The 23,175-nt window shown below is 38.6% G+C and overlaps 1 protein-coding gene across 1 annotated transcript in view; it reads right to left on the bottom strand.

Annotated features, from left to right (window-relative positions):
* SCUBE1 (signal peptide, CUB domain and EGF like domain containing 1) overlaps positions 1 to 23,175 on the bottom strand; it is a 203,342-nt gene that overhangs the window by 83,361 nt on the left and 96,806 nt on the right. Inside the window, exons 5-6 of the mRNA XM_034063355.1 lie at positions 19,088 to 19,213; positions 10,392 to 10,508 (exon numbers count right to left, since the gene is read on the bottom strand). Coding sequence (XP_033919246.1) covers positions 10,392 to 10,508; positions 19,088 to 19,213 — 243 coding nt within the window. The remainder of the gene's footprint in view (positions 1 to 10,391; positions 10,509 to 19,087; positions 19,214 to 23,175) is intronic.

Here is a 23,175-nt window from a genome sequence, read left to right as displayed (position 1 = left end):
CCTTTATTCCAATGGCTTGGTAGTTAGTCCATTACATGCCATGTTAGAAAACCAGGTCCCATTTTCTATTCTTTCATGTTTATTGAAAATGAAGAATCCCAAGCTCTTATCAGGCTATCATTTATCAATGCTGTCCCCAAGGGCAGAACAACTTCATGAGGCAATAATGACTTAGTCTGACTTTACAGCCCAACACACAAATTTACAGTGTTTCATAGAGAGAGGCAGAAGTAAACCAAAGACTGCATACTAGAGAAATTAGGAGGTTCTTATCTGTTATTTACGTACATGTTCATACAGGGCACAGATCCTTGGAAGTTAAGACCTGACATCTTTTTAGCTTTAAGATGACAGAGCCCTGTACCATCAGCTCTTCTCAACTTTGGAATCCCAATAATTTCCAGGTAGACTAGGAGAAAGAAGGGGAGAAGGGTGGCTGATTATATGAATGTGCATATGGACAATGCATCTTAAGTAAGCCACCTTACTTTCTCCTCCCATGATCAACAATATGAAGTTCACACACTGGGTGTGTGCCCTCTGTAGTCCCTATTTTATACAAGCTACTTGAAGGAGAATCTTGGTTCATCAGAAACAGGGAATGCAGAGGACTGCTCTGCTAAGAGCTACAAAAGGCCCAGAAGGCTCTGTAAGGGGCAATTGCAGAAGCAAGGATGGTGCTTTAGATGGCTTTTCTGCCTTGAACTCGCGGTGAGTATGTTCAGCTCACATCTGATGTTCATTAACAGTCTGTCACCTGCAATGATAATCTGTGGTGGAAATAGCTATAATTAAGTACATTCCTACCACTCAGGCAATTGGTGCTCCTAAAGGATCTGCTCCCAGACAAATAAAAGCAAAGCATGGTAGATGTCCAGGGTGAATAGGGTAGCCTAATCCTTAGATAATTGTGGTTTAGTTAAAAATGCCATTTGGCTGATTATTAAGCTCAGATGACTCAAGATACATGAAGTTGGGTACCACTTTGGGGTCAAATGGGTAAACTTAGCGTAAGGATCAGCTCTAAAGTAAGTCTCTCTATTTGATATCATAGATGGTAAAACATTTGCCTTTGCTGCAAATACAGTAAGTCATGACCATAAGCTTAAATACTGGTTTTGTTTTGTTTCATTTTTCTTAATATGATGGGAGCAGCTCATTAAAATTCATTGTAGCTACTGGGCTAAAAGTCTCCTGAAATGAAAACAGCTTTGGCCAGGACAGAATAAACATGGTTACTTTGGCTGATGTTTCTAAGTACCTTTAGGAGGGACAAGCCTGGGATGAAAAGCTGATCAGCACAGAGGAAGCAGTACTGGCTTGTCATGAAAGCGGACAAAGCAGAAACTGCACTTGTGATCTACTAGTCTGAACTTGCTCCAGCTATCTGGTGCAACATTTGAGATCCCTGGAGCTGAACTGATAGTGGCAGTATATTTTCTAAAGCAAGCCCACATTAAGGAAAAGAAATAGACAATTCTGTCCCATATGACATGCAGTGATACTCTCTGTCCTAAGCTAATCCATGGCAGAAATGCCCAAATAGCAATTTCTACAGCTCACATCTCTAGTGATAGCTGTGGAGAGCAAATGGTCTTAGTGGACTGCACACTTGTCTCTCCAGGCAGCTAGCTGGGTGGTCATTATAAATGGGTGGAAGGCTACTAAAAATGGAAGAGGAGCCATCTGCAGAAGTCAAATTATTCTAGCCACAACGAGGGAAAATACAGAAGTAGTGAAAATACTATCTTAATTGCTGATTATGTGCCATGAGTACAGACAAACCAAAGACCTGCATGTAGGCCACTCAGGAAATCAGGAATGGAATGTAATATATGTACACATATAATATAGTCCAGCCTGGCAAAGCTGATCCTTGTTGGTGTGGTTTTCTAAATTACTTGAAGCACTTCCTATGTCACACAAACAAGCCAGGCAGAGGTAAACTATAGCAGTAACAAAGTCCAGGACAGTTTCAATGCACTTAACAGTTTACATAAGCACTTCAATTGACAGAAAAATAATTTGTAGAGGTCCAGCTTCAAGGAAAGAGAAGAGAATTACATCCCTGTATACATCCCTGTATCTTGAGGTAGGCTGCAAACAGCCTTATTAATGACCTGAGAAGTCGGTGTCCAATAGCAAAACCTTTAGATGTCCTGACACACAATGACTTGACCATGTCTTGTGAAGGAGTGAATTTCAGGGTAGAGTTTGGGTTTCTGAAGACACGTGCAGTGATGTCATTACTGCCATTTACACCATTATCCTGGTCTTAAACAGGCAAGAGAAATTACTGCACCTCCTTGACTTCAAATGGGCTCGATGTCCTACTGTTCTTTACTACACTGAAAAGAACTTTGTAAAACTCTTTTCTTGAGACAGTAAGAAACCAACCTTTTATCTTCTAGGGACAGAGGAAGAATATTTTATTGCCCAAGTGAGCTCTTACAAGTTTCTTCTGGAAAGAATGGAAAAGGTGGATTGAAGGTGAGGAAAATATAGCCTTTTCAGTTGTTCTGAAGTCACTTGAACTCAAGCCCAAATGAAGCTCATCTATTTGACTACTAAAGAATACAGGGATAGAAATGAAACATGGTGAGAAATGGGTCAGCCCACCTCTTCATAAAGTGATGATCAGAGGATAAGAGCTAAGAAGTCCCCTGGATATCACATAATGGTTGTGTTTCTAAAGCACCTTAAGACTTGTGTTTATGACAACATAAAAAGTGACTGCATTTTTAAAGACAATATAAAAAATATAAAATTGCTTGGCTTTAAGACTTGATGCAAAGCGTAGCTAGAGCAAAGCATTCCCTTTGATTAGGAGATGAGAACTTCTTTAGTCTTAAGACCAGAAAGTTCTGCAGTTCTGGTTCATGAAAGAGGAGGTTTTCAGCTGCATGTTATGTCTTTGTAAGCAGTTGACTTACTTGCAGTGAGGCAGCCCACTGGCATAATGTCTATTTTTGTGTCCACAGGATCGAGTTCTATGCAAAAGAAAGTCTCAGGATACCAAAAGACAACTGTTCTATTAAAACCCTGTAGCCTTTAGAAGCAGAAGAGAGCACCTAAGAAGAGAGACTTTTTTATTTACAACATGCATGATAAAGTGTTATACTACTGGATGAAGCATCATTACAGTTTGTAGACTGTGGGACTGCTGGACTTACGAATTCTGTCCAAGGCTGCAACAGCAAAAAGAGATCTGGAAACTGGATACATGAAAAGGACATGGAACTGTTGGAACAAGTCCAGAGGAGGCCACAAGGATGACCAGGACTGGAGCACTTCCCATATGAAGACAGGCTGAGAAAGTTGGAGCTGTTCAGCCTGGAGAAGGCTGCATGGAGACCTCAGAGCAGCCTTCCAGTATCTGAAAGGGGCCTACAGGGATGCTGGGGAGGGACTCTTCATTAGGGATTGCAGTGACAGGACAAGGGGTAACGGGTTGAAACTTAAACAGGGGAAGTTTAGATTGGATATGAGGAAGAAATTCTTTACTGTTAGAGTGCTGAGGTACTGGAATGGGTTGCCCAGGGAAGTTGTGAATGCTCCATCCCTGGCAGTGTTCAAGGCCAGGTTGGACAGAGCCTTGGGTGACATGGTTTAGTGTGAGGTGTCCCTGCCCATGGCAGGGGGGTTGGAACTAGATGATCTTAAGGTCCTTTCCAACCTAAACCATTCTATGATTCTACGATTCTATGAATAAGAGCAAATCCCACTGCTGACTGAAGATGTGATACTGGACAAAAAATCTTGAGGATATGTATACCGAATGGGTGGAAATTTGATACTTCTAAAATTGTGTGCTGACACTAGAATGGCTTTTATTAAGGTATGCAGGGCATGATATACTGTGTTTCAAACTGATGCTGGATTAGCACACTCCTCTCATCAAGTAGGGAAGTCTCATGCTATGATGCTATGACAGGAAAAACAGTCCTGGCAAATAGGTTCTCAAGGAAAAGAAGGTAAAGGAAAGTGAGAAGGTCTTTGTGACTGCTCCTAAGAAACACACTGAAAATGTTTTCAGAAAAAAATGTGATGTACCACAAAAAAACAGAGACTTGAACATAATCTAAAGAGCTGAAGGCAGTGCTCAGCTAAGTGCAAGATAAATTATACCAGATGCTTAAGAAGACCTGAAAATATTGGTTGGCCCTACTGATTTATAGTAAGTGCAAGGTGTTCTGCAACAAGAGGGTGTAAACATACCTTACAGATAATGGTAAGGTTCTGGTTTTAAATGCTTGGATGTGTGCACTTCTGCAGGATGAATGTGCACTTCCTGATCTACAGAGTACACATGGCTGAATGTCCAGTTTATAGTACTCACCACAGACCTCTGGTGTATGACAAAACCTGATCAGAAACCCACATGGAGTATAATTAAGGCTGTAGTCCTTTCCACTCTACAATGGCAACTGCCCAAGAAGTAAAGGAAATGTAAATGAGCTGTATGAACAGTAATATGGTGCAACATTGACTCCTCAGAGAAAAGTCATTCAGTGCCATTTGTTTACTAAGAGTGATCTACACTCTGAATCCATACGTTTTTCTCTGAACACAGGAGATAAGGGACAGCTGGAAGCTCTCAAAGTCTTTCTGAACATTATGAAAAAGGTTGGATTCATAGGAATCATTGGATGCTCTAAAGGAAGGTTTCTTGTAGATCATCAGAGAAGACCAATTTCTCGTCTGCCCCACAAGATCTAGATAAAAAATGCATCTAATAGTATGGAAGGAAGCGTATCTTCTTTTCTATATTCAAGATTTAGGCACAAGTCACAGGCCCACACCATGACTAGGACACAGGCCCCTGTAAGAGTCACTCTAAGCTACAGGGGTGACCAATCTTGCTGTAGCAAAATGACTGGCATAGGTAGACATGTCTGACAGCAGTCCTGTTCTCATGCAAGCTTAGTCTTAGCCTGGTATTAAAGGTTATACAGACAACAGACATTCTTATAGCATGCAGAAAATAAGAGGGGACTAAAAATTAGTGTCTCAGGGCTTGCAATTGACAGCATCTTTCATCAGACTACTAAAATTACAGTCATCTACTTTTCCCATTCTCCCAAGTCTGCTTGCAAAAGGGTCAAAAATCACAGTCCATTAACAGAAGCTGGGAACAAAGTTTTCTGAGGAGTTTTCCAGTAATTTCTAAAATAGCTGTTTAGAAAGCATGTTAAAATACATGGAATTCCATGGAAATGCCACTAAAAGTTTGGAAGGCAATAAGACTCCATTAAGAAAATAAATTGTGGGTTTTCTGAGCATCAGAAATCATTAGAAATAAGTAGAAAAGCCCCTATGTAATATGCCACCCACCCAGATCTCACTAATTACATTTCTTTTCAGCTTGAGTTGAATGTTTTTCCAAGGAATCAGTTGTTCAAACACAGCATGTCCATAAACTCTCAGTTCTTGGCTGATACCTGCTAATACAGGAAGTACTGAAGAGTTAAAAAATGTATTTTGCAAACTGGATTTTTAATTATCTCCCTAAACCTATTTCTAGAGTCTATGTTCAGCTTGGAACTTACAGACCTGGTATAACTAAGAAGCTTGTTGCTAACTGTAACTTTAAACTTCTGTTTGCTTGGACACCTGTAAGCAGTGTGAGCTAATATTCAGGTTGGATAATTACTTTTATCAGAGGGTGAGGCAATAACACAGTGCACTATGTTGCTCGGTCCCTCTAACCCATATTGTACATACTGTTAGTGGCAGGGCAAACTCACCATTTGGACCTAGAGGACTGGATTTTCCAGTGGTCTAAAGGTCCTCTGCACATTTGCGTTCCTAATTTCCTGTGAGACTATGGATCTTATTGAAATTACAGCTAAAAGTATTAACAGCACCTTTAGAAGCAAGAAGAGCTGCCTCGTAGCTTTTGTTATATTAATTTAAACAGTGCAACATTAAACATTAAATTGATATGTGTCACTTGCTAGGTCTGCAAACAAACTGCAAATTAATAGTTGTAGATTATCTAACAATACAGGAACGTATGCCCAGGTTTTCACAAGAGGGAAAATATTTTACTTCAATGTTACCATGTAATACTATTGCAGAGTTATAACTCTGTGCCATTTCCTACACACTAGCTGCATGCTGGCCTACGGTTAAGTGAATAGTTTGTAATTGGTGGCAAGATACATGTGATATGGAAACTTTATGAATATTGTCAACTTACTGCAACTATTAGCAATCAACTAAATATTCAAAGTGAGGCTTCTGACCTCCTAAAGTTGGCCCTTTCAGGTATGTGTGGATGCTTACAGCCAGAGCTGAGCTTTCCAAGGGCTAGCAGGACAGAATTTGCAATGGACTCAATGGTATTAAGACAGGAAGTAATGACCAGGAGGGAAGAGAGCAGAACCTTGTCCTGCCAGAATCTCTTCTCTGGATGAAGAATCCCTGTCTTGTAAACAGTTCATTGGGTACGTTTCACCAATGCTCACTATGATTAAAACCTAATGGAAATAATTACATGTGGGGAGCAGGGCATCAGAATGGAAAATACAGCGTAACAAACCATCTGAAAACTTCCAAACCAATGGCATAATCCACCAATCTGTGCTACCCTGTGCTCTTTGCCACACAAAAAGAGACTGGCAGAAGTCCAACCACTCTACTCTTTCTATTCCAAAAAGTCATTTACAGCTAATGGCCACAAACATAACATGAAGAAGACAAGCACAAGGGTGTACAGTGGGTTAACTCAGAGCAAAAGGTAGAGAATCATCTTTATTGTTCAATGCACTTCCTCGTCTCTTCCACTCTCGGGCTCCAGCAACACAGAGAAACAAACTATGCTTCAGTCTTGAAAGTAGAAAATATGGAAGCTCACTAGTCACTAGAGAAAGATCTTTCAGTGATTACTAACATAGCTGCACAAAGGAAAGAAATTAATTTCTAGTCACAACATTTACATTTCAATCAAAAATATAGGAATTTTTAAGCAGGCAAAACCAGTTGTTCATTTAATACCACATTTATAATGGAACATTGTTTTATATCATCACCATCATCATCATCATCATTCACTTTAAAGCCATTAGGCAGGTCTGCAACATGAGGTTTTTCAGGAATCCTACAGCAACACATACACACAAACACACACAAATCACATGTAAGAAGTAGCTTGATTAAGGTGAGTAAGGTTAATGGCAAAAGCTTCTTTCTATGCAGAAGAAATTGAACATTAAAGCTGCAGCGTTAGGAAAAAAAAGTTTAAAAACAAGAAATGAAGTTGTACAAAAGATGAGAACTTAACAAAATTGGTGACCTTTCCACACAGATGAAGTCAGGTTAAAAAAAAAACCAAACCAAACCAAAACCAAAGGGACCAAACGAGACCAAAAGAGAACCTCCCCCCAACACACATACAGACAAAAGTGAGAGCACAACAAAGGAAGTGGAAGAAAAGTGTTACCCATAAGTAGCCGCCGTTTCACCCGCTTGTCCACATCAGCTACTGACGTGGCATTGTACTCAGAACTCTCAATTGCAGCCTCATCCTTCTCTAAAACACAAGTAAGGGACAAACATGGAGCAGTTGGTTAATCACAAGCCCAATTTTCCGCTGCCTAAGACAGTTTCTTGGCATGGCACAGCCAAAGCCAAGAAGCAAGGCATGAAAGCACTAAATCCCCGTTAGAGAGTTAATTCCCTTTGAGATCCCAGGAAAAAATTAAAGGGTGTTTAGGGAAAGAAGGAAGAAACGAGGGGCAGAAGGAAGAATGGTCAACTATGAAGTAATTAACCACATACAGGAAGCTGGATTCCTACTGGAGAACAAGACAGCTAACATGAGTGCCCCAGAGAGGTGTTAATGATGAAAATTAAAGTTCAGGGATGCTAGTTAAACCAACTACCAAAGACAAACTGCAAAGTGATTCAGGCTAATGGTGGCACCAGGATCTGAAGGTGGGAGGCAGAAGACAGACAGAGAGAACTAGAAGAGTCCGGTGATGGATGGGCACGGATGCACCATGTTCTCGTACACATTGACACATCGTGAGGAGAAACCAAACAACAGCATGCAAATTAAACAAAAAACAACAACAAAAATAAACAAACAACAAACCAAACAAACACAAAAAAAGATCAATTTGGGCAGTGCTGGTTGCCTGCTTGTCTATGGAACACTACTAGCTAAACATTCAATGCTAGGAAAGATGTTGCAAGAACAGGGTTTAGTAATTTTATAAAGCATGCAGTAAGCAAGATGATGTCAGCAAAGGTGGTTTTACAAGGTAGTCTCTGATATCCTACATGTAAGAGCTTCATACAGCATATGAGGACTTTAGTTTGGTTATGCTTTGTTAGAAATACACAGAAACAGTCACAGGTGTGGGAAGAGATCATCAGTAAGTGAAATAAAAATAAAGATTTCTGACACAGGAAAGCAATGGAGAAGCAGCAGCTGGGTAAATAAAATGATTTATACAGAGAGGGAAATGCTTATTAGGAAAACAAAAACCAAAAAGCAGGTGGGGACTTCCACATGCAGAAAACATAGAAAAATAAAGGGATAAGTCAAGCAAACAAAGACAAAATATGTTAGACAAAGGGTCAACAAGTATTTCTCTGGCATTGCAGAAGTTTGCATTCTTGCAGTGATGCCTGGAATATGTACACCACTGAAGACAGCAAACACTGGAATCACTGAAGTGAGGAGGAGGAGGAGGCTGGCAGGTTTTGTTTGTGGCAACACTACATGGTTGGGTGGTAGCAAGAAGTTGTTTTGTTTTGTTTTGAACAAGTTCTAGATGGGATCAGGCTGCAATAGAGGCTTTTGTTTGAGTTTTTTTATATTGCTCTGTAAATAATTAATGAACGTCAGTTATCAGACAAGACAGGCAATCAGGAACCATCACCAGAAAGCAGGAATAAAAAGGTAAAAAATAAATAAATAAAAGTTTAAAAGTATTCTAAGAGAAAGAACTACTGAGGAGGAAGAAAATCAGCACAGGCAGTAATATGTGACTTACATCACGAGACCAAGGAATGTAAATGGATTTGTATGTATTACATTACAAAAATGGGAAAAAAAAGTAAATAACAAGTGCAGTGTACACAGCTTTTAAAATCGGTTTACATGCTGAACAACAGAAAACATCAATCCAAGGATATCAGTGAGTGCTAATAAACAAAAGATCAATTATTCATTCAATAAAACCTGCTCTCAAGGCTCTCGCTCCTGTGAATTCTCTGCATCTGGAATTGCCACAGGCTTCAAGGACAGTTATTTAAGCAGAGGGGCTGTATGACAAAGCCCTCTGTCTCAATCAAAAGTACTAGCTAAGAGATCCTGTAAGCTGAGACAAACCTTGAAACCTTGTGTATACAGTGAGGCAGAGTCCAGTGCTGAACTTTGTTCAGCTCTACCTCTGCCAGGAGAACCTTCACCCTGACACACAATTTGCACCATCAGACCCATCAGAAGTGAGTGACACACTGGGCAGCCACAGAGTTTTATGCCATGGATCTCACCAAGGAATCACTAAAAACTTCCATGGGTTTCAAGTGCTTTGTCTTGCAGTATTGGTAAAAGAGAGAAAAGATGATAAATATATGTCCATGCTTTTTTCACCTTAAATTTATACCAATTAGAAATAAAAAAACCAAACAAAACAACACCAAAAAAAAGGCAACATGACCACAATGCTGATGAAAACCACTACAGATTTTAGGTTCTGATGTATGAGTAAGATTTCCCAAATTTTAATTTGCAGTATGAAAAAATATCCTTTAGGAAAAAAAATGGAAAAAAAAAAAGGAAAAAGCAGAGCAGAAAGAACTTGTGTTAAGCAAATTTTATAATCATAAATGTTCACATAGCATCTTCCAAGATGCTCCACGTCTTTAATGGTTTTGTCCTAATGATATTCTGAGTGAAAGCTTATTCACTACATGTGCTGTAATTTTTAGAAACATAAGGTATATAGCAAGGAAGAAAGCTCATAATGATTCATTTTCCCCAGTAACAGCTTAGAAAAGAGGATCATTTTCCTCACCTTGCTTGCGCAAGGAAGTCTTGACTCATGAAAGTGAAAGGAAGAGCTGAACTTTCATTCATCATTATGAATGTTCTACACCTTTTTACTTCCAAAATTGTTAGAGTTATGAAAAGAAATAAAAGTTACACAGGAGTAACAAAGGAATACTTCATTAACAAACATTTTGACAAAACATGTACAAATGCCCCTTGACCTTAGGTACTACAGCCAGAAACTGCTGTTGGACACTCTTCTCAGCAATGGTGCTAAACGCCTGTGAGATACAAACACACACGCGCACACATACACACATACATATGTGCACATATATATTCTATGAGTAATACAAAAGAAAATGCATGACAGAGAAGTACTTACCAATGCAGGTTCGGCCATCTGAATGTAGGGCATACTTCTGATGACAACCACACACAGGACCAGTATCTGTGTCATCACAGGTGTGTTGGCAGCCTCCATTCCCATAGTTACAGGTTACTAGTTAAGCCCCAAATGAATGTGTATATATGTATATATAAATAAAATGACAATGAAACCAATTAGTCTTGAGGGCCTTGCAGAATACAGAAAAAGCAGTAACATACCAAGACATAAGGCAAGATAACATTTGCATTTGCAGTTATTTGAATTTCTTATTCTTTCTGCCTCATCTTCCCCTCCTTATCTTAGCCATGCTCCTGTCTCATACCCTGCTCTCAGTCCATGCAGTGAAGAATAAAATAGAAAGGAAAAAAAAAAGAAGCATGCTACTTTTCCCCCTAATTGTATTCATAATTTTAGTATGAGTGGTTAGCCAACTCCATCCTTTCATAAAAGCTATATGCTTTATATCCATGATGTATATGGCATGAAGAAATGAATGGTCTACTAATACGGATGTGTATTTTCAAGTCTATAGACAGCATTTCTCTTTTCCTTCCCCTTCATTTTCTAAGTGGAGGAAGCAGAGACCAAACAGCAAAACCAGAACCACGTAAGTCTTGAAATCAATTTTTTCAAGTACTAGTCCTCTTAAAGCACAAGATTGTTTAAATATAAAACAAGGAAATGGGGTTTTTGTTTGCTTGTTTGTTTTGTTTTCTTCTCTGAAACAAAAAATACATGGTTGTTATAGCCCTATAGTGCACTGGCCACAACTATGAAGGAAACATTGGAGATGGCACTTTAACTTCCAAGCATACAGTGCAAAATGGATTAGAGCAATAAAAACGTCTTCTTGTGAAAAAATACTAAAAATACATTAAACATTTTTCATGACAGGTAGAGTTTTAAAGTCTACATGAACTAACAGATCAGATACAATTTCCTTTGTCACATAATGGATTTAGTTTCTGACTAATGAGACAAACCAGTTTTTAAATATTAAGCTGGCTAGTGACATAAACAGTGCCTTTCATTTGCCCCTCTTCCATTCGATCATTTGTAGTTACATAGCTTAATGCTGAACAGCACAATTCTGATCTGATTGAATTCTGAACTGACTGTCTTTACACACGGGTAATTTGGACCAAGTTCTCTAGTGGTATATGCATACTGGTAGATACAGGAGAAATCCAATATACCATTATTCAGTTGAATCATACTCATAATTTCAGAGGACATAATTTCAAAACTTAAATGTTTTTAAATGTTACAGTAATTTAAATACTGACTCCTACTAATCAGAAGGAACCTGCTCACATTGGTCTTAGCAGAATTCCCCTTCTAGATAAGAGACTATAGTCAGGGTAGCATATTGCAATATAGAATAAAACTAAGATGACAGTTAACAGGATTTTAAAACCATGTATCTAAATCTAAATTGAGGTTCTATCTAGTCCAGTAGGGCCAAGCTCATATCATTTCCCACTGACCCCAGTGCCTCTGCTTTACTACTGGCTTCTTGAAATGGGAGTAGACTGGAATTTGCAGTCACAGGAACTAGCTCTTAAATATCCCACCTCTGGTGTGAGTGTCCCGGTGCTGAACAGCCATACCACTCACAGTAATCACTGAAGTATTTAGCTTAAAATGGATCAGTTCTAAGAAAAGCGACTGAGGGAGACCCATCACAGCATACCCAACAGACTTCCCACTAAAACTTCCTGCCAGTGTGGGAACTGCAATTTACACCTGCAGCTCCTGAAGTCTGGCAGAGATCACACCAGGACTTGTTCATCTCCAAAGTGAGAACAGACCAGAGGCCACTACAGGTGCAAGCACCATTGCACATTGCACACTTTGAATAAAATCTTTGCATTATTCAGAGATTGAGAGGGAACAGTCTTGTGGCCTAGTGGTAAGAACATTCCCCAAGAAGAGTGCCTGCCTGGATTCCCACCTCTTCTCCAACTGTTCTATCCAATTGGAAAGAATGCCAGTGAGTAAGATGGAGAGCAGCCTGATCCATGTTCCCCTCTTGGAGCAAGACAGTTAGGGCCCTAGGTTGGAAAACGGGAATTGAGGGTTTAGTCTCACCAGACAGAGGAGGGAATTGAATTCATCCCCCAAATCATAAGAACCCTAAACTTCCAAGGCATTAAATTAAAAAGGTCCCTTAAGCAACAACCACCCTCAGGCATTCTCTTTCCTTCTCTAGTTATATAACTTAAATATTGTTTTTGTGAAAAAATATATGAAGCAAACTATTCTGCTTTGCATCAAATGGAAGCAACATTTCATTTCCTTCAGCACAAAATAATATCTTTTTTTGATACAAAATAAACACATTAAAATTTTATGTCAATTCTCCATTCTTAAACCTCCTACCCTGGGGAGGTCTTCACTCAGGCTGAAAAATAATTCTTTTGCTCAACACTAAGCCTGATTTTATTCGCTTCTTTTTGCCCAATTCTTTGTCTTGCAATTTTGGGGGTTAATCTTTTCCTTGTGGCTTTTTTTCTATGCCATGTTATGTGTCCAGCAGTTACTTCTTGGTTAATCTGGAGACAGATGAAATACTGGTTGGCAGTTTAGCTGAGAACTAAAGGAATAGATAGAGGTTGTTTGAATTGGCTGGGTGTAGCATGACTGCAAACATGAGCTCTCTTCTGCCAGCTGTGCCTGGGATGTGATCAAGCAGAGGCAGTAAGTGGTACACAAAGCAGCTGCTTGCAATATCTGCAGTATTGGGCAGAGCTAATCTAGGATAGACTAATTTCTGCTTACCTATCCTCCCCTACTTCTTGACCCCATGTGGCTCTTGGACTATGTGAAGGTTCATTCAGTGTTTCTACCCTTGTTGGACTGCAGTACCATCACAAACTAACTTAAAGGTGTTGTTTATGCAAGATGTTTAAATACATTTCTAGCCAACAGTATTTTTATTGTGGATTTAAAAGTGCAATCAGCAACAAAGTGAGTATTTTAAATAACTAGACTGCAGTGGTTATTTTTGGCATTCCTTGCTGAAAGCCTCTGCTGGCAGGGATGAAAATGTCTAAACACGGTCACTCCTACCTACGTAATATGAGGGACTTTTCCTTACTATATTTGTCTATAAAAATCACACTACATTGATGGGGTTTATAGTAAATCCTGCAGAATCACACACTCCTTTTACACTAAAGTTGCTGGTTCCTGTTGTATACCTAGTCAATGAACACAGATGTAGGTCAGTTCCTCTTCCTGTCTCACACAAATATTAGTAAATCACGTTTTTGAAGGATTTGAATTACTGTCTAGACTACAATTTATTTATTTTAAGCAACTTGAGCCAAAATTCTGGAGGTTGACAGCTCTGCAGGTGAAATTGGTACAAAATCCAGTTGTGAAATGTGTCATTTCAATTTTCTTCCAGCCTCAATTCTGTGGCAGTTACACAGTGAGTACTTTCTCTTAGAGGAAGAAAACTAAAATTATTCAGAAGCAAAGGGACATCCAGATCTACTCCATATTTGTCAGAAAGCATTAAAGCAATGAAAAACCTCAAAGTGTTCTTTTAAAGATTATTTCTGATAACTTTGGACTCTACAGCTTTGCAGAAGACTGTGTGCTCATTCAGAGTCTGTGACATTAAAGGGGCAAATAAAAAGAGCCAAAATGGTAAATTCTGACACACATCACCTTCAGCTATTATAAATTACTTTATAATGAAGGAGACGGAAAATACTATTTTTTTTCCCAACAAAGAATATATACACACATATATACACATATATTTACATATATACATATATGTACATAAATATATACATATCTGTTAGAACTTAGATATACTTATTCCCAACATAGCAGACTTAAAAACAGAGTAACACTATTGTTTTTGACACTGCTTCAGCATCAGTGCATGTCCTAAGTGCAATCAAAATTCTGGACTCTTCCCCATAGTGGGAGAAATACGACTGTACAACTGGCTAAAACCAATGTCTCATAAAGGCTTTGCTTGTGTTGGCTACAAACATGAGTAGGAACAGCACATAAGCCCTACAAAGATGCACACCAGCTGTGTAATGCTGGTGGCCAAGTTACCAACGTGTTTTCCCAACACTGCTTCTGCTGTGAATGAAGAGCTATGGGGAGATTACCCTGAGCTGAATCCCTAACACTGGTGCTTCAAAGCATCTTCAGACTGGATTAATTCTTTTCATTGACTATAATGCTGAGGCTCTTGAACTGGAGAGCTCCCTTTCAGGGCCTGCAAGCTGGCAGCATGGCATGATCTCCCTAACTGTCCACCTGCTCATCCTGCAAGCAGCAGCATCTATACAATTTCACTGGGCTGAGCTAAACACTCATAAGGGACAGCTTTGCATGTGGGCCAGCGCTTACATCCATAGATATATAACGACTAATCTTGAAATGACATTTTGCTGATGAAAGACAAGAAACAACTGTCTGGAAAACAAATGACATCTCAAAGAACAAAATCAATTTTAAGTATTCCACTAAATAATTATAGTGATATTCCAGAAGACAGAAAATACCAGAATTCAGCCTAACTCTGCAGCCTAAATCCTGCTGTAAGTGTTTCTCTCAGCTTTCATGTAATCCTTTTTCTGGTTTCTTCCATCCTACATACCCATGAGGAGTATTTGAAAACACACGGCCAATTATTAAATCCAGTACGTAGTACCTACCAACTCAAAAATCCTCTAAAAACAATGATGTCCTGATCTTGTCTGCATATGACATATGTACTATGGCTCAGATGCCACAGAACTTACAACAAGACAGATCTTTTGTTTTTGTAGCATGGCTTTCTGCGATGGTTTAAACCAGCACATTGTAATTCCAGAGAAATATAAAACTGCACTACTTTTTTTAACTAAATAGGACATTAAATATATAATTTATATAAATATATAGGCATTTATTTCCATGTTATAAAGCTGTGCACACAGTATTGCTTGCATTATTCATTCTACTATGGCCTTACATTTTTAACATTCTGGAGCTCTTCATTCTGAGAGCAAATAGTTGCATGAGAACACTGTCAGCAGGAGCTGAAAAGCTGCCACTTGGCATAGGTGGGACAGAATTTTATTATAAACATACTTGTCAGGACTTTTAGAATTGCTTAGCACTAGCCCTCCTCGTCATTTGAACCATCATTATTGGAGGGGTCAGATAGAAATAGTTGTAGCTAAGATTATCTAGCATTTTCATTAAAAGATTCAACTTTTACTTGTTTATAACTCTTTTAGGTTGCAATCTGCAGGTATGCATATCTGCTTTAGCTTTCCCCTTTTTCATTTTTCAGCTAAACTGGTCCAGCTAATACTGAGATTAACACAAAATGTCTTGGTTTTGTCTTGGCTTGTTTATGTTTGGGGAAAAAAAATTCAGTGTCTCAAAAAATTTCTAATGCAATCATGCTCAGGGGTAGGATCTGAAAACCTTATACAGATATAGAAAAGGAATGTAATTTCCCCTGTTTTTCCACTATAATCTGGAACCAAATTCACTATTCCTAAATCTCTTCTTTCTGCTGCCAGCAAGTATCGATAAAAATCACTGGCAAAGCATACTCTTCTAATGGCTTGTGTACACAGAAGATGGTGGTTTGCCACTACTTTTGATCTAAAGGATGCAGCTCTTCTCATGAACTATGTATGGATCTATATGATTCTGCTTGGTGTATTTCTAGAGGACCTCTTGAGGTCCTTTCCATCCTCAACACTTCTGTGTTCTCCTGGCATGGTGGGCCATGTGAGGGTGCATTTTTAAAAATTACACTAAGAAACCTTTAAGGCTGAAAAATTAAGCACTCAAAAGCTACAAAATACCAGACTTTTAGTACACAGACTTATTGTACCAGGATAACCATCCTTAATGACAACTGCGGAAAATACTCCTGTCCTAGTGCACAGTGGAGTTGGGGAAACAGGTGGAGAATCTTGTCTCATTTGCTACAGAATGAGTAGCAAATCAGAAAGGGATTGCCAAGAATAGATGCTCTTGTTCAGACACTGAACACAGCCATAAAAACTCTTATATGTATGTTTTGCCCTGCTATAGAATTCCTATTTAGGGCTTGGCAAGTCACTTGAATCACATCTATTACAGGCAACTAATATTATAGTCCTTTCTTCATGGCATTTGCAACTACAGCTGGAGCTCCTGGGAGCTTGGCTTTGATCATACTAAAGTGCTATAAATGTTGAGCTGGCTTCTGAGTGTTTCTAGTTAATGATTTATCACTACTAAATGACTTTGCAATTAACATCTTTATATACATTTTCCATTTGTAAGATAGGCAAACTAATACTTTTTAACTTGACAAGAATGTTCTGAAAATACATTACCAATGCCTACAAAGCACTTCGATATTAATGAGTATCATGGGAAAATCCAGGAGGAAATTTAAACTTTTATGTTCACAAAAGGGTTTAAATACTCTGCAGCAGGAAAGCCATGACACTGAATTATGGAGAGGAAGCTAATGAACAAAAGCCTGTTTAATGAGCTCTGACCATGGTATATAGTGAAGGAAGCAAGATACCAATAGTGACTACGTTATTAGCATGCAATGATATGATCGGGTGATGTGGGATCATGTAATTAGGATGTAATCATAGAATAGTTAGGGTTGGAAAAGACCTTAAGATTATTGACAATCTTGTAGTGCATGCATAAAAAGTAGGGAGTCTCCCTCCAATTTTTCATGCTTTCTAACTTACATTAACATCTTTTTTTTCCTTTCAGGAACACGTCTTATTACTAGTGAACTTGGGCCAATATGTCTGAAAACCTCACCCAGTATTCTGATTCAGTTGCAAACTGGCTGATAAAGATTCACAAGTGAGGTTTTTTTGCCACTTGTTCACATGAGAAAACAAGAGACGCAAGCTCTGACAAACCCTGAAAGGCACAGTCTACTGGAAGGACCATGATAAATCAGAAAAATTGAGAGGGATACAGGGATACTGATATATCAAATCCTACAGGTCCCAGGGCTAAAGACCTAGTCCAGGCTGACAAAGGGCAAGTGACTCTTCTTCAGCTCTCTGGTACAGTTCTACTCAGTCCTTACAAAGCTGCAGCTCAAGATTTCAGCCAATTCCACTGAAACAGTTATCTGTGAAAAAGCTTTTTTAAAAGTCAAGATTTTGTTTCAGAACTAGACCTTTCTAAATAGCCTGCTGTAATCTCACAATTACCGTCCCAGGCTGTTTAGCTACAGTGTTATACTTTGTGTTTGGAAGGGCTAGAAGCACAGTTACTTTAAATAAGACTATGGAACATATTTGTGAATGTGCTGTGGGTTTAGGTGTACTCTGCAGCAAGCTCTGCAGCCCTGAAAAACCCACCATCCCTACTCACAGGTCTGCCAGCAAAAGTTCACTATACTTCCGCTATAATTTAAACACCACAGGGCACAGGATAAATTCAAGTTTTTCATTCTATTAAACTCAGAGGTATTTAGAAACATTGTTCTAGGAAAAACTCTAATCCTCCTGCCACCATCTCATTACGAAAAAGGGTAATGTAATTCCTAAGGAATGTATGAGTTTGTGGAAACAAATAATAAACAACATAAATAAACATCCTCTCCCACTTTACCAATGCAGCTGATGTTGCACTGCAATTAACAGCACACAATGTTCACTTCTAATAAACACTGAGAATGAAAATTACCATGAAGGCATTTTTTCTCTGTGCTTTCACCTTTTGCCTTGTGTAGCCTCTTAAAACTGAGGAGCAATCAGGCTATACAATATCATGCGGCATTCCCTGATGATAATCAGAGATGATTCTTTTGACCTTGTACTTGGGAACTAATATCACCTAAGTGTGTTTACACAGATCTAATGAATTAAATAACTGAAGTGGAAGAAAATCTATCACAAAAATACTGGTCCTATGGAAAGCACAAAACATGTTTCATGTCATTTAATGCACTTCCTTTTTCCTTTTTTTTTGTCTCCCTCAAAGCTGCCAAGCAGGAAAGCAAGATACCAGGAGTCAGACCTAACACTCACTGAAGCCATGAGAAAGACATGATTCTTCCATTGTAATCAGTGCTAAGTTATAGAGAGTCAATTATAACCTGCATAGAACAATTTCCAATCTGTGGGCTAATGAGAACCTACAACTTCAGCATACCAGCTTTGGAGTATGCATCACTCAGGGTTTTCCTTTGAAGATACAGCTGACTGTTTTCCAAGTAATAAAAAAAAGTAATCTGTGGGCAGCAGAATCAGCACTAGAACAAACATTTCTATTCTTCAAAAAAGAGGAATTCACATTCTGAATTTGACAGCTTTAGTGGGTTTATCATTAGATCCATTACTAGATTTATCAATGGATCTCTTATTGTGTACCTTCAAAACACTGCAAGCCAGAATCCTTTATGCTTTGTTTTGATTTTACAAGGAAAGCCTGACTCCCCTCACTTTTCTGCATTCATACACAGGTAGAAAAGTTGCTAGCATTGCCAACAGAGTCACAGCCAACTTTCTATTATCCAGTCCCTCTTATCCATCCCAAGTGCACTTTCTACAGCAAACCCACACTACTAAAATTACAAATCACCTTTGGCCAAAACAAAGTTGATTTCTCATTTCTGGAAAATAACAACAATGAAAAAAATAAGACATTTTGGGGCATTTGAAATTTAATCTTCATCTACCTACATTTGCAGTCCTTCTGGTTTTTGGCAAGCTCAAAGCCAGGCCTACATTCACAGGCAACCCCACCTTTGGGCGTCTCCCGGCAGATGTGTGCACACCCATGATCTTTATTCATACAGTTCATACCCTCTGTAAGAAAAAAAGAGAAATGGAAAACATCAGTACTGAAATAAAGTTATAAAATAATTATACACATCCAGTTCTCCAGTAGTTTTAATTGTCATTTTTATTTTGCCTTCGGACTGTGTTCCACAAGCCAAAAGAATGTAGCTGAAAAGAGGTATACAATCAGCAAAACAGTGTAATAAAGGACAAACCTCCTCCAGGGCAAATGCAGTGAGTACTACTGTGGAATACAGAGTGTCTCTGCTGCTTATAGAAACCCAGGACTTGTGATTTTCCTATCCCATATCCATATTCTAATCTTTCACAAAAACATCATGGGCTTAAAGGATACTCCAGGAAGTTATCTGTCCCACAGGCAATTACCAGTGTTGAATAACTGACCTGACTGTTATTTTTACCTTGTATAAATTTAATCATTACCGTCTGGTGCATTTTCATCTGCCTCTTAATGTGTTTTATGTTTTCTAATACACAGAATCTACCAAAGATCATACCCTAGCATTTTTGCTTGGATCTGTTTCTTTGCTATTTGTTATACATCTCAATTATCTGTGTCATCCACCATTCATATAGCCCATCTCCAACAAATCTACTACCACTCTTCTCTTTCAGTATATTAAACAAAATGTAAGAGCTGTCCAACAAATGTCCTAGTGCAATAGGTGAATTCCTGTTACTGTTTATGCCAAGGCACAGTATCAACCAGGTCTCTCTTAATCATTCTAGGGCCTATTTTAGCTTTCCAAACCATGTAAGTGATTTAGATACTGAATGCGCCTTATGCTCTCAGAGACTTTCATTACTGAGTTAATTCAAACCCCACATATTCACAGAAATCTTGAACTCAGTCCTTATGGGTCAGCATCTAGCATTCCTTGTGTGAACGAAGGCAAGCCAGATTTGCATTACAAAGCCTTCTCAGGCTTCCCCTTGGATATCTGACCTGGAAAGGAGAGACAAATTCTCTGAGAGTACACTGACAGAGAATTCACAGTGTAACTGGGCTTACTACTGTGAAAACAGTGTGTATTCTCCAAAATGTTGGCGCATGCAACATCAGTTTGGACTCAGCAACTCATTTGTCACTTTGGAACATGGCTACTGCTACCTATTCTGGGATCATTTCTCAAAACAGCTCTGGTGTAGAATGTTCAACTTAAACCTACAGTGACAACGAACTGTAAAATGTTATCTTCAGGGCTGTTGCAAAGGTAAAAACAATCACTGCCATCCCTTTTTATTCTTACAGAAGCAGGAACATACCTGCCACCCTGGCATCTACACAACCTGCCTTTAGGCTGAGGCTGGTCTCACATTGAACAAAAGTTTCTCTGCATACAAAATCATTTTTAATTGAACACAAGTTAGTGCATAAATCATCTACTATGAAACTTTGGGTAGAAACTTCTGAGGAGGAAATGCTACAGAAAGTTAGCCAGAGATTCCCTGAGGCTGACAGAAGCTAAAAGCTTCAGGAGTTATTTGCACTGCTCAACTTACCTCAGAAAGGTTTATATTAGCAAAGCAATGAAAAACACACATTATCAAGGTATTTTTGCTCATTTCCCCTACCAAAAATATCAGGATCTCAAATCTCACTGACTTGAAAAACAACATTATATTGGTTGTCTGAACACATACACGTCTGTCTTCTAAATTCTCTCTGTGGCCTTGATGAGTTAAAGAATTTGCCAAAGCACAAAATAACATTATTCTCTGTAAACTGTAGCATGGACAACAGAAGCTATTGGAAGGTACAATACATACTACACACTATAAACTATGCACTATACCACAGATCCAAGCAAGGTATGAATGTTTTGTTTGGCTGAACAGACATAAGAAACCTGGGAATGGCCTTATTGAACGTTTAGAGGCATTTTATAATCTCTTTCTCTCCACTTCTCCCAACAAAGGATTTCAGACACAATGTGTTTGACAAACTGCATTCCTGCACACTACACCATGTTCAGAAAAGGATCTGGGAAAGATAACACATGGCTGATTGAGTCACACTGCTGAGGTAATGAGAAGAGAGGAATTAGATGAAAGAAGATATTTAAAGGCCCAGAAGTGGAATGAAGCAAGTGATTTTCAGTATTTACTTAAAGATACTGAATATCTGCCATTGTTAAAATCACTTGGAAGACAGAATCTGTGCACTGCTAAAAATATCAGGAGAAACCAAAGATCACAATTACTGCATTTTGAAGCAAAAGTCAAACATAAAGCAGAATATTATGCTGGTATTTGTTTGTAAGAGCACAGTATTTCAGTTACTGTATTAATCATCTCAGTTACTGTATTCATTAAGCAGTTGGAGCTATAGGAAAAATATTTGAGTTTATGTTTAGCTGGAGAAGAACACCATAAAAATCTCCTACACTTGAAAACCATTATTTCAGTAAGCATCAGTTTTCTGGTGAAATTAAAGACCATTATTTATCAGACAAGAGCTGGAGCTCATCCACAACAAAACTTCTCATTTTTATTTTAGTATTTTTCCAAATCCCTAAGAATTACAAAAAAAATCCTGAACAAAATTTTGTTTAAGCCTGAAACAATATTTAGATAAAAATGAAGCCAATACATATTTTGGCTTGTTTAAAAATGGTTAAAAACAAATTTGTGCTACTTTGCAAATAGTTTTAATAATTTGAATTTTTAATTTCTCAGCAAATGCAGCAGTTGCCCAGACATCCCTGTATATATCCCTACATATATAAATGATTTATGAATCATTGAGTAATTCAAGTAAATAACACGATCATGGAAAAATTGTTTGGGATTCTTCTGCTCATTTAAATATGTTTGAAGTTTTTCTTTTAATCATCCTAAGACCCAATTCAGCAGAGGGGCCCCAGCACCAAGAGGACTGCCCTGTCCTTCACATGTTGCTCCTTCCTAGAGCTGACCAATGTAATGCAGAACCAGGGAAGAGAGGGGAAGCACAGTCTGCACAAAATATCAGGCAATGGATCTTCCATCTGAGCCTTAGCCAGGTAGTATTTGCAGAACTACATTTTTTACTGCACCGACTTGTGGCCCCCACTCTCTCCCATCGTGAATGCAATGACATTACTCTGGTTCTGAACACAAGAATTTGCCCCTAGCTGCTTCTCTTGATTTTTGCAGTGATATGTGTGTCCCAGCTTCTAGAACTGATGTGACTATGAGTCAAATGGAAACCATAGTTCCTAAATCAAGAGAAATACTGAATATTGATAAAAGTGAAATCTGCGCTCCAAAAAATCCATACTTTATTGTCGTGACACTAAAATGTCCAGTGTAGAAAGGTTCTAGGTTTTTTAGGTTAGCTGTTAAGAAAAGTAGTATCTTAAATCTATATGCTGCTACTCAAGGTAGTCTCTAAGGGCAGCACAAAAATGGGTGCATATTCTCTTTGGCAGTGCTGGCAGGCAGCAAAAGAAACTTTCTAAACACAGACACATTCTCAGCAAATTCACCTATAAAAAGAGAGCAAACCAGAATCCAATGGAAAATATAAACAGAAAGAGAAATGCCATGTAAGAAAGGAAAACACTAATCTAATTAACTTAAATCCTCTCTCAGTGTTTTAGATATGACTTGAGAAACTCTCTCCTATTGCATTCCTGGATTTTCTCTTACTTTCCCTTACAAAAGATTGTTCACGGGAGAATGGCAGACATTGTTATATGACCCACAATTCATGTTCATTTTTTGTTCCTGGGCTAGGAGAGATTTGGGTGTAAGTCTGCCACATTAGCCCAGTCTGCCAGCTAGTTATCACAAATCTCTTAATAGTGCTGTTCTGCAAAATGTTCAGCCTGATACAATGACCTCTCCATTGTATTATGCTCTAAAAAATGTTTTCAGCTCAGTGGCTCTGAAAGTGCTTAAATCAGACTGACTGTGACAACTGATGTACTGATGAGCCTTTATTTTTCATTAAGACTGCCTGGTCTCATCTTAATTAAGACTTC

The sequence above is a fragment of the Melopsittacus undulatus genome, chromosome 5 (genome assembly GCF_012275295.1).
Source record: "Melopsittacus undulatus isolate bMelUnd1 chromosome 5, bMelUnd1.mat.Z, whole genome shotgun sequence".
Lineage (NCBI taxonomy): Eukaryota > Metazoa > Chordata > Aves > Psittaciformes > Psittaculidae > Melopsittacus > Melopsittacus undulatus.
This window is presented reverse-complemented; position numbering and strand designations above follow the sequence as displayed.